Source organism: Tripterygium wilfordii, chromosome 9 (genome assembly GCF_013401445.1).
Source record: "Tripterygium wilfordii isolate XIE 37 chromosome 9, ASM1340144v1, whole genome shotgun sequence".
NCBI classification, from domain to species: Eukaryota; Viridiplantae; Streptophyta; class Magnoliopsida; order Celastrales; family Celastraceae; genus Tripterygium; species Tripterygium wilfordii.
The window spans coordinates 1,354,203-1,365,505 of NC_052240.1; the positions used below are offsets into that span (position 1 = coordinate 1,354,203).

The window sequence follows — 11,303 nt, forward strand, 5'->3', positions numbered from 1 at the left end:
AAGTAATAATATGTATTGAAATCAGCCTTTTACAATTGATCGATTGCAAGGAAAATATCCTTCTGAAAAGGACACACACACCTGGGGAAGCACTTTTGTCAACTTGCTTGTTTTTAGTGCAACTTAGATTTAATTTCCAACGTTTATTTCGTTTTCCATGTCTCATTGACAGATAGGAATACACTATTTTCACTAAATAAAATTTAGTTTTTGTAGACCGTCTAATCTACCTTTGGTTTGATGACGTGTCGATGGGAGCCAAGACTAGAGAGAACTACATGGCTAAATGGCTCTCTATCGATGAATGATTACCACCAAATCCATAACACAAACACTCCATAACATGCTAACAATGTCGCAATTCCGTAACTTTTACATACATAAATCCAAGTAAGAAGCTTTCCAAACTTCCTGTGCCTACAATGACATAACTAGCCCCATCATTGCAGGCTTCAGAGGCTGCAACAAAATGCTTTTCACGATGACTTTCAGGTTAATAATTTGACAAAAGGTTACATGAGTTCCATTTGAAGAACCTGGGATGCTCTAGGGAGTTCTTTGCGAATCTTCTCCATCTCGTCGGGAGTCCATGTAGATCGGCGACAATATAAAACTAACTTGTCCAAAATCACTACTTTCTTGAGTAATATCTGTACCACATCCACGTAAAGATCTTTATTTCCATCACATTTGCAAACTTCAATGGTTTTTAGGTGTGACAAGAAACACGCAGGCACTGGATCCAATATCCCTCTGTTTTTGTCGAAGTCTGAAGAAAGGTTGATCCCCTATAAAATCAAAATATGCGAGTCACTTAAACTACAGTACCAGCAGAATAGTAACAATTATAGAGGTTTGTAAATTAACCTTAGAAAATTGAAGAGTTTCAAGCTTCGGTGAGTTTTGAAGTATCTTTAGTAGGGCTTTAGAATCAAGATTTACCAGCCCATAATTCAATCCCAGAAAGGACAGATTACTGAACAAGGGCAGAGAGTCTAGAAGTGCTGCATCATAATTTAGTACCTACAGCGGGACAAAACGGTAGCAGGGAGAACAATATATCATATAAAGCTTCCCGGGGAATTGAACAATTGATGACAAGAACTCTAATCTCGTGTTAGTGACAAGAGAAAGCAAATACCTCAATAGCAGGACTTGCAAACTTTAGCCTTTTCACATCAGACAGCCCACTTAGAAGCTTATATAAACGTCTGGAAACTGTTCTAGCCCTTTGATCCCAATTATATATTCGAATCTTCAAATTTTCTAACGGGGAACAGTCATAAAAGCATAAGTCATTCATGAAGTCGCCCAAGTAACAGAATTCCTTGAGAGAACTACCAGATATCATGACTTGGCAATCTTCCGATTCATCCCAAGGGCAGCCATCAACGCACATCTCATGTATGTACAAGCGCTGGAGGTTTGGACAACAAATACGCACAGCCTTGACATTCTCCCAACCGCATTCGCTTATAGTGAGCTCTTCAAGCAGCGGGCAGCGGGCAGCGGGCAACAAATACGCACAGCCTTGAGACTTGAGAACCAAATTGAAGGAGGGAGTGTCAGAGTGTCGGAGACATGTATACGTAATACAATAAGCGAAGCACAAGTGAAAAAGCAATGAGGCAACTGAAAAGGTTTGTTGCAGTTCCCCGAGGAAAAGACAGGCAACTCGAACATTGCGCCTCACGACAGCAGAGATCTATCTTCTAATGCGAATTGCATCACCTAGCACATGGCAACAGAGATAAAATCCACTTATATTGGAGTCACGGAGAGAAATTGCTCTATCCACAAAATCCATGAACATGGTTCTATTGGCTTTATATTCATCCAATCCCAGAGGGGCTTTATTTTCAGCGAAATCGAGCTCAGGAATGGAAGTCCAGAGATATTCCCATCTTTTTGATAGAACACTTGTTCTTACAGATTCTTTCATTGGAAGGAAAGAGAGGATGTGTTGGAGAACCGCCTCAGGTAATTCGCATAAGCTTTTTTTACACTCAACCACATCTTGCCCTTCACCAGTTTTATGCCTTTTAAATTCATTTATTACACCCATTTTCAGATGATCTCCACTAGCATGTAGAATTTACCTATAAAAAAAAGAAGCATTGCCCTTAGGTCTGAATGGATATATGCATAGGTTAATTAAAAACATAATTTCAATGATAAAAATTTAACTAGCAGAGGAGACATTTCGCACCAACACAATATAAGAACTTCAAGCAAGTGATGATTTCCACATTGAATTTAATTTCTTGGGGTATCATATATGGTCCTAAGAGAACAGAGAATGAAATGCATTTCTAACAACACCTATAATTTATCAAACATCACTCATGCCTACATAATTTTTGTGTAAAGAACTCCCATTTATTGTAATGGAAGTTGAAAAGTTAAGAAGTAAAGCAAAAAAAAGAAAGAATTTGGATCCATCTTGCCTATGTGGTTTTGAAGCATACCAACAGCAACTAAGCATATTGAATAATTAAAGTTCTGCCATCTCAAATCTACTGGGAGGTGCTTTGCCAAGAAAGTGGAAAGATGGGAGAGACTAGGGTCTAGGAAAGGAAACAATGCACATTAGGAGAAGCCTGTTTCTGCGAAAACTAGAAAATGTGTGGACACTAAAAAATTCTTACAAATGATGTTTTAAAGCCCGGACAGGGTAAACAATCCCAAAAGGTAAGTTTTTCGGCTCACCCCTAGAGCTAATGTGATGCACAAATTAATCTCCTTAATCCTTATAGCTAAAAAACATCAAGAAAGCATGAATTCTAAGGATAACGTCAAAAGAATCGTGAGGATATATAATCCTGCAAGCACAAAAAACAGCATAATGCATACTGTTAGGGTTTAGTTAATCTGTCTGTGTGCAAGTATCACTATCACAGATTCACAGTCACAGAAGTTCTCAAGATTCATTTTTTCGTATAAATATAACAAATAATCTCTAACCAAGTCATCTAGTCAGTTTACACGGAATACTCAAAACACACTAATCAAAACTTGTAAATTTGCAAACTTCTCTTCCAAATGACCACTAAAAATCCGCGTGATTATGCATATACAAAAGAAATGCAGTTTGTAACCTCAAGCATGCACAGGTCAAAACGATCGGAACTGGAGAGACAGATGGAAGGGCGAACCTCTCATATGCCGTCGGCGAAGTGACGGGAGACTTCTTTTTTTAAGCACATTTGAAAAGGAGGAGGAACGGGGGGGGGGGGGGGGAAGACAACGGAAACGAAGCTGAAATCGGGCCGAAGCCCACTACAAGCCCAGCATGTGGAGGTGGATCATGCCGCTACGGAGGCCCATTGAACAAGGGGACCCACTCCGAATCCGAATAGGGAAAGGGAACTGTATTTTTTTCCTACGAATGTCGACATTGGGCCATTCGGCCCACTCCGAATCCAAATAGGAAATACCCACTTTCGTAAGTCCTATAAATTAAGAGAGAGACCTTGGTTTCCCACAATTCTGACTGCTTTCCCATCGTTGTTTCAGAGGCAAGAGAGATTCGGTATTCGATAAATTTCTTCACATGGCTTCTTCGAAGAAAATTACTCTAATCAGTTCCGACGGTGAGCGATTTGAGGTGGAAGAGGCGGTGGCTCTGAAATCTCAAACTGTGAAGCACATGATCGAGGACGAGTGTGGCGACAACGGCATCCCTACACCCAACGTGACGAGCACGATTCTTGCGAAAGTAATCGAGTATTGCAAGAAGCACGTCGATTCGTCGTCGTCCGAGGATGAAGGTCTGAAAAACTGGGACGCGGAGTTCGCAAAAGTGGACCTAGCTACACTTATTGATCTGATTTGGGCTGCAAATTACTTGAACATCAAGGGACTGCTGGACTTGACCTGCCAAACTGTGGCGAACATGATGAAGGAACGGTCTCCGGAGGAGATGAGGAAGATTTTTCACATCAAGAATGATTATACTCCTGAAGAAGAGGAAGAGGTTCGCCGTGAGATCAGTTGGGCATTCAGTGATTGAATTGTTTTCAGTTTTTTTTAGGAACAATATTATATGATTCATGTTTTTAACATTGGCAATGCAAACTGACATGTTCAGAAGTTAATTCAAATTTTCTCTCGGTTTATTTGTTTATTCACTTGACCACTAACAGCTGATTAAGTTTTTGGCTTTCATTATTAGTGAGAGACTCTAATCAGGAATAATCTCTTTCACATCCGGTTGATATGATTAACACCCGAGTTCTTAGAGTGATGATAATGATATGTATTACTTTTGTGATCGGGATTTGAATCCCTTTGCCCGTTAAAAAAAATTATGTTATAATTTGATCATTCACCGTGAAATTGTGTCAATTTAATCATCTGATGATCCGATCAATTTCGGTTTCGTATGGAAAATCATATCGATATCACTAACGTGAGGTTTCAATTTTATTGGGCCTCTACTTATTTGGGTTGGCCCAATTTTAATCATTAACATGAGTTCCTTATTTTGGAGCCCACACCGTTTGGTCGTCCCCGTTCATATCGACCGTCGGATTGAAGCGCATCGTAACATGCCTCCAATGAAAGCGAAGTACGGTTCACAGTTTCCTCTCACGAGGAAGCCACCCGCACCAAAATCACGCCAGTCTCCTTCTCCTAAGCACGCTCCGGTTTCAATTTTGAGCCCGAGAATTCGATGCTGGACACGGATCCTCATTCATTAGGGTTCGAAACCCTAATTTTGTTTAACTATTGGTCTCTCTGAATGGAATCTGGGAAAATCCTTGTTTCCCGAGAAAACCCTAGAAACTTCTCGTTCCCCAACACAGGCGCCACCTCAGCCATGCCCATTGAAGTCCCTCTGAAACCGACGCAGTCGACGCCGATACTTGACCGGTTCAGGGCTCTCCACAAGCAGCGCGGCAATGACGCCTTGTTCTCGAGCCAGGACGATGGGGTGCCGCCTCCGAGCATGGAGGAGATAGTGCAACTCTACGAGTTAGTGCTTGGCGAGCTTACTTTCAATTCAAAACCGATAATTACCGATTTGACTATTATAGCCGGTGAGCAGCGGGAGCATGGGGAGGGCATTGCGGATGCCATTTGTGCCCGGATTATCGAGGTACTGCTTAGGCCTTGTTGCTTATTGTTTCGATTTTGTTTGATGGGGAAAGGAGGATTCTATGTCTCTTGGATTTCAAAGTTTCTTGAATCCTAATGAAATCCCCCCCCCCCTTTTTTTTAAAGGTTTCAACAGAGAATGAAAAATCATCATTGTTAATTAACATGCTAGATTTTCTCAAACGTGGGCCTCAAATAACAAATGCCCACTGAATTTGTAACTTGATTAGCAACACTAGAAGAGACCGAAATTTGACGGTATCCTTTTTGAGCTGTAGTGGTTATAGTTATACAGTGTTTCATTGATAATAATACTTTTCTTTTGCAGGCTCCAGTTGATCAAAAGCTTCCTTCCTTATATCTTTTAGACAGTATTGTCAAGAACATTGGCCGAGAATATGTTAGGTACTTCTCTTCCCATTTACCTGAGGTGAGTGAATTCGACATTATGCCTGGTTGTGGTAATTTATCATTATTTTCTTGTGATTTTTGACATAGTTGCCATCATTTTGTTTTGCTAGGTTTTTTGTGAGGCATACAGGCAAGTTCATCCTAACCTGCATCCTTCAATGCGCCACCTTTTTGGCACGTGGTCAAAAGTGTTTCCACCTTCAGTACTTCGCAAGATTGAGACCCAACTGCAGTTTTCTTCATCAGTCAATAATCAGTCCTCGGGGTTGACTCCATTGAGGTCTTTTGAGTCCCCTCGGCCAACCCATGGCATACATGTTAATCCTAAGTACCTACGGCAGTTGGACCATTCAGCTGCAGATACTGTAAGATTTCTAACAATCTGTCTTTCTTTTACGTTTCTCCCAGAAATCCATGGTTATGCTGCTTCTTAAATTTGAATCCTTGTAGGTGAAAATTCATGTTTTGGATTTCCTAAGGGGGGACTTCCTTTATAATTTGTTAGGGTCCATCTAATTACTGTTCGCGTACGTTTATTTTGTAAGAAAGTGGTCTAGTTAAATTTGTAAACTCAACCTCTTTGTTTATGATGCTTTGGTCCAGATATTCAGGCTTCCTCTTGCTATAGCAACAAACAATTAGTATTCGTTCTGCCGTTCTGGGAATGCAAAGGCAAAATGTATTCTGAAACAAAAGGATATAGCAGTTTTGTCTCTGAATGGGCCTATGGTGTTTTGATTGAAGTGCATGTGTATGTTTATGTGTGTGCATTTGGAGATTAATATTAACATGAAAATTAATGTAGATGTCTTTACTGTCAGTGAACTTGCATTTTTGAGATGTAGGAAATGAGGAAGACATCCATCTAATATCTTACGTGGTCATAGTCTAAAGCGAGTTTCTTTATTGCTCAGAGCCTTAGATTAAAAGTACATTATTAGTAAGTTTGCTTGCCTATTTAGAAAAAGGTAAATAACATGCTATTACATTTTGCTTGATAGAGCTGCTGTTAGCCTGTGAATGCACTTCCTGTTTCAATTACTTTGTCCCTTAGATGCCATATACAAATCTGTCTATATAAATGCTATATTGAAATTTGGGCATTAGTTAAGCTCACTGAGTTTGATTAGTCTGTTTGTAGATCCTTATACAAGGTTTGAAATGGACCACCATTTTCATGAAAATCTTTGATAAGAAATAATGGAAATAACACTTCAGAAAGCCTTGAATGATGATAAATCAGATTCATCATAAGTTTCCTTTGCATCTTATTAAAAATTATTTTCACTTGAAGTACATATGCAGTATTTGTTCTGGATTATTTATTTTTTTCCTGCTGACTCATGAGTCATGACCTGTTTTTGTTCTCAATATACTATTTTTATGGTGGTCTAGAAAAAGGGAGTTATCAACTTTATCTTTATGCTGGAAGTTTTATGACTTTAGTATTTCTGTATCTGATTAGAAAAGCAGCTAAAATGATGTATCCTATATTTTCCAGATGATGGTGTATTGAATATATTCACCAGTTGATAATTAGGTCGTGTGTTTATAATCATGTATGCGAACTGGGTAGACAATGCTGACATAAGATACTGAAATGGTAATGCAGAGCAGCATTCAACGTGCAAGAGGCGCTTCGTTGACTTTGAACATGTATAATCAGAAGCCTTCCATTGGAGATGATGAGTGCGATTCTGATCATGCAGGACACATAACTACACAGGTTGGAGCCCAAAGATTGAAATCAACTGGAAGTTTGGGTCTTACTGATGTTAATAAAATGCGTCTGTCGTCGACATCGAGGCTTTCCAGGCCTTTGTCGCCTTCAAGAATTGGAGCTGACGTGCCTTTATCTTTAGAAGCTGATGAATATTCAGTAGATAATTCTCCTCGAAGGTTTATTGAGGTAGCCTCTCCTTCTAATCGAGCAGCAATTAATTATGGGTTTGGCAAAGGAATTGGGGGAGATGAGGAGACAAATGAATGGCAAAGAAGACACTATACTGATGGAGGCCGTTACCCAGCGGGAGCTTCTTTCAGGTACAGCCTTAGCAATGGAAAAGATCATCCAGGACCTAGAGCTTTGATCGATGCATATGGGACTGACAGGGGAAAAGGTACCTCAAACAGTCTGGAGGCGGAGGGCGATAAGGTGGGTTCAAGATCATGGCAACATACTGAGGAAGAGGAATTTGACTGGGAGGATATGAGCCCTACTTTAACAGGTCGTGGTAGGAGTAATGATTTCTTGCGTTCATCTGTTCCAACTTTAGGAGGTGTGGGGGCTAGACCTGGCTTTGGGAAGTTGGGTGCTAGTGCTGCTCCATTGGAATCTCGTATTAGGAACGACCGGTCTGGTCAGTTGCAGCAACGTATATTGCATGGTTCTTCTAATGTCACTGAGGATGCCGTTCCCAATGTAAGTGTGTGTTTCCACATTTTGTTCATTCTATCCTTTTCGCGTATGCATGCTAAGCATTTTTTCAGGGGCTGACATTATGCTATTTTGTGCAACAGTTTTACTTAACTATAGGAGTCATTATCTATCCTGTATATGTTGTTAATTTCACGATGTTTAACTTTTAGTTGCCATAAGGATCGTTTTGTTTTATCTGTCCATTTTATTAATTTCTTTTTAGGGTATAGATTGATTTCTTGCTTTTAAAAGTTTTCCTTATCTAACTGCAGGGTATTGTTGTGCATTTTACTCTTTTTGTTGAGTTCACTGTTTTTCATAACATTTATCATCATTAAGTTATGGTTTTAGGGTCAGTATCCTCTTCTTGGCCATGTTGAGATTTTATGTATGGTAACATTTGCTATTTTCCAACCTATTATGTGTTTTTTTTATACCTTTAAAGATATTTCATTTGATATTTATATAGTTGATTAACTGATCAAACTTTCAAGAGTGAGATTACTGTAGTTTGTGTTTTTCGAGGGTTTATACTTTATATTCAAGGACTGGCTTTGAGAGAATGATATATATCATTCAGCAAACAAAACCAGTCTTGTATGCATTTAATTTACAATAGTTCTTTATTTAAAGGAGAGAATGAAATTAACTTCCAGCATTGATATTGCATTGTTGTTGTCATGTGTTTCCTGCAGTCCGCTCGTGGATTACCAGATAAGATAAATAGATTCCCAAGTGAGCCTAACAGGGTTAGCGGTGCTCGCTATTCTCAAGAAGCCTGGAATTTTCCTCACCACTTTTCTCAGTCATCACACCACCTTAATGCCAAAGGAAGGGTAAGAGATTTGTAGATGCCTTTTTCAGCAAACGGTATATCTTCTTCAGGTGGTGAATATTTTGCTTCTCTTTTTGACAAGGTTCCAGATGCTGACACACAACATGTCAGGCCTTCAGTTGTGGCATCAGGAATGGGTTCTTCTCATCATGATTCTCTAACTGTTGGCAGCCAGTCAGTCGTACCATCATCAACAGGAGCGTGGCCTCCTGTTAATGTACATAACTTTCATCCGCCTCGTTCCCCCACTATTCCTCCCATGCAGACACATATTGATTATACAAATTCTGGTAATACTGTGATGAATCAAGGCTTAAACAAATCATTGTTTAGGCCTGAGCAGCAGTATAATGGTTTTGGAAGCAAAGGGATGAGCTCGACAAAGCCACCTTCATTGATTGATCAACATGCTTCTATGAACCTGCAAAACCAGGCACAAGAAGGTGCTCCTTTACAGCCACAATTTATTGCATCCCGGGAGGCTCGAGAAAATTTTCCCTCTGTTTCACCATCAGCTCCACGATTCTCATCGGCACCACCTTTATATCGTGGATACAACCTACAGGGGCATAATGCTGCCATAAGTATGGTGCCAACAAATCCAATACCCACAGTGCAGCTTCCTTTAGTAGCACACAACATTCCTAACAGCTCCTTTTACCCACAATGGAGAGGAGTCCCTCCCCTGCCTTCACGTCCCCCTCCTTCTTCTCAAATGATAACCAACCTACAAGTTACTGGTTCAATTGCCTCTAATCAGCTTCCGGGTAGTGCATATTCTGGTCTTATTAGTACATTGATGGCTCAAGGTTTAATCTCATTGACAGGACAAAACCCTGTACAGGTAATTTTTTTAATGTCATCTCCTTGTAATATTTTTTTAATACACCTTTTGTGATCTTGAGTTTTGCCTTAACCTAGAAATTAATATATAGGAGCCAGTGGGACTTGAATTTAATGCTGACCTTCTCAAAGTGCGTTATGAGTCCGCTATAAATGCTTTATACGGTGATCTTCCTAGGCAGTGCACAACATGTGGCCTTCGGTTTAGGTGTCAAGAACAACACAGTAGCCATATGGATTGGCATGTGACTAAGAACCGAAATTCTAAGAACCGTAAGCAGAAACCTTCTCGTAAGTGGTTTGTCAGTACAAGTATGTGGCTCAGCGGTGCAGAGGCACTCGGAACTGAAGCAGTTCCTGGGTTTTTGCCAACCCAGACTGTTGAGGAAAAGAAGGATGATGAAGAATTAGCCGTGCCAGCTGATGAAGATCACAATTTATGTGCGCTGTGTGGAGAACCATTTGAGGAATTTTACAGTGATGAGACTGAGGAATGGATGTATAAAGGGGCTGTCTACTTGAATGCACCGAATGGCTCAACATCTAGTGTTGATGGGTCTCAGGCCGGTCCTATAGTTCATGCTAAGTGTAGGCCAGATTCTAGTATAGTTCCCCCTGAAGATTTTGGACATGATGACGGGGTATGTGTTCCTTTATTATCATGTTTATTATCTAGTTTGATTCTTTGTGTTCATGTGGTGTTATTCTCATGTTGGAATTGCCATTTATTTTATGTAGTTACTCTTGTCTACTTGATTTGTCCTTCTGGATAAAAATATAATCTGTCAATGATCATTCATTGTCGGTGCACCGTGCATGTGAACTATTAGTTTCAGTTTTGTTTACTTTAGCTCGGAGAGACCTAGAAATTAAGAAAAGGAGGGATGCGTCTTTCCTGTTCAGTGATGAACATGAACTTTGATATTTCTCTCCAAAGAACCCAACTTCTGTCTTGTGGCTGATGTTCTTGTGATGAAGTGCTCCTGCCATCATCTTACTGAACTTTCTTTTGAAATATCAAATTGCCTGAATAAGTTTAAATTCAAATATAGATGAACATGACATTTTATGGATGTGAATGTAATGATTGGATTAACAGTAGCATCATTGGTCTGTGAAAACTGCCGTATTGAAGATGCAACTTTGATGGATAGTTCATTCAAGTGTGAGGTTATTTAAGGCAAAGTGGAGTCTCCTAACTTCTATAATTTAGGGAGCATTACAAATAATGTAGAGCAATTTGTTGATATTAATTATCATTTATGTGTTATCTTATGAATGTTGATAATTTTTTTTTATTTAAATCATTTCTTTCATCCTTCTGATATGCAGGGAAATAATGAAGAGGGTAGTCAAAGGAAACGAATGCGCAGCTAACTTTATTAGATCAGCTCCTAAGTCTCTGTACCTTCATTTCAGTTTTCTTCATCTTAGTCTTATCATCTTCTCTATACTTGTTCTTACAGTAGCGTGGGCCTTGTATCTTGGTTCCTGCTAGATTCATGTATATGTATAGTTGGACTTGTATCATTTATACCATCTTGCAGGGAAAGGCTACAATTGTTCTGAAAACGCCTCTTCAGAATTTGGTAACTGCTCGTTTTTTTTGCTGTCAAAACCTCCCGAGGGTATTTAAGTGCGGTTACTTGTCAAAATACATTTTATGGGAGTTGTATTACCTTTGTGATGGAATCC

The 11,303-nt window shown here is 39.6% G+C and overlaps 3 protein-coding genes across 4 annotated transcripts; 2 read left to right on the forward strand and 1 right to left on the reverse strand.

The window, feature by feature from the left end:
* Positions 1-279: 279 nt before the first annotated feature.
* Positions 280-2,065, reverse strand: LOC120005462 (FBD-associated F-box protein At5g22730-like). Its single transcript, XM_038855098.1, has 4 exons — positions 1,799-2,065; positions 1,142-1,705; positions 868-1,023; positions 280-788 (listed from the first exon to the last, which is right to left on the reverse strand). The coding sequence occupies exons 1-4, from the start codon at positions 2,063-2,065 to the stop codon at positions 513-515; spliced, it is 1,263 nt and encodes a 420-aa protein (XP_038711026.1). The 3' UTR covers positions 280-512.
* A 1,422-nt stretch (positions 2,066-3,487) lies between these two features.
* LOC120006453 (SKP1-like protein 1B) lies at positions 3,488-4,126 on the forward strand. Its single transcript, XM_038856498.1, has one exon. It carries the CDS (start codon positions 3,554-3,556, stop codon positions 4,010-4,012), a length of 459 nt encoding a protein of 152 aa, XP_038712426.1. The 5' UTR covers positions 3,488-3,553; the 3' UTR covers positions 4,013-4,126.
* Positions 4,127-4,549: 423 nt separating this feature from the next.
* On the forward strand, positions 4,550-11,180 carry LOC120005492 (polyadenylation and cleavage factor homolog 4-like). 2 transcript variants are annotated; one of them, XM_038855133.1, is made up of 8 exons: positions 4,550-5,101; positions 5,429-5,530; positions 5,622-5,876; positions 7,124-7,933; positions 8,626-8,766; positions 8,848-9,609; positions 9,701-10,249; positions 10,941-11,180. In XM_038855133.1, the coding sequence occupies exons 1-8, from the start codon at positions 4,745-4,747 to the stop codon at positions 10,983-10,985; spliced, it is 3,021 nt and encodes a 1,006-aa protein (XP_038711061.1). In that variant the 5' UTR covers positions 4,550-4,744; the 3' UTR covers positions 10,986-11,180. The 2 variants fall into 2 exon arrangements, with proteins under 2 accessions (XP_038711061.1, XP_038711062.1); XM_038855134.1 differs by having other exon boundaries at positions 5,064-5,101; positions 5,429-5,505.
* Positions 11,181-11,303: the final 123 nt, after the last annotated feature.

Excerpts from the sequence above, each read along its gene's own strand:
- LOC120005462 (XM_038855098.1), bottom strand. The coding sequence starts at position 2,065 with ATGGGTGTAATAAATGAATTTAAAAGGCATAAAACTGGTGAAGGGCAA. Across the intron at positions 1,024-1,141 it reads TTGCAAGTCCTGCTATTGAG|GTACTAAATTATGATGCAGC; the intron begins GTATTTGCTTTC and ends GTCCCGCTGTAG. Across the intron at positions 789-867 it reads AAACTCTTCAATTTTCTAAG|GGGATCAACCTTTCTTCAGA; the intron begins GTTAATTTACAA and ends TTGATTTTATAG.
- LOC120006453 (XM_038856498.1), top strand. The coding sequence starts at position 3,554 with ATGGCTTCTTCGAAGAAAATTACTCTAATCAGTTCCGACGGTGAGCGA.
- LOC120005492 (XM_038855133.1), top strand. The coding sequence starts at position 4,745 with ATGGAATCTGGGAAAATCCTTGTTTCCCGAGAAAACCCTAGAAACTTC. Across the intron at positions 8,767-8,847 it reads ACCTTAATGCCAAAGGAAGG|GTTCCAGATGCTGACACACA; the intron begins GTAAGAGATTTG and ends CTTTTTGACAAG. Across the intron at positions 10,250-10,940 it reads ATTTTGGACATGATGACGGG|GGAAATAATGAAGAGGGTAG; the intron begins GTATGTGTTCCT and ends TCTGATATGCAG.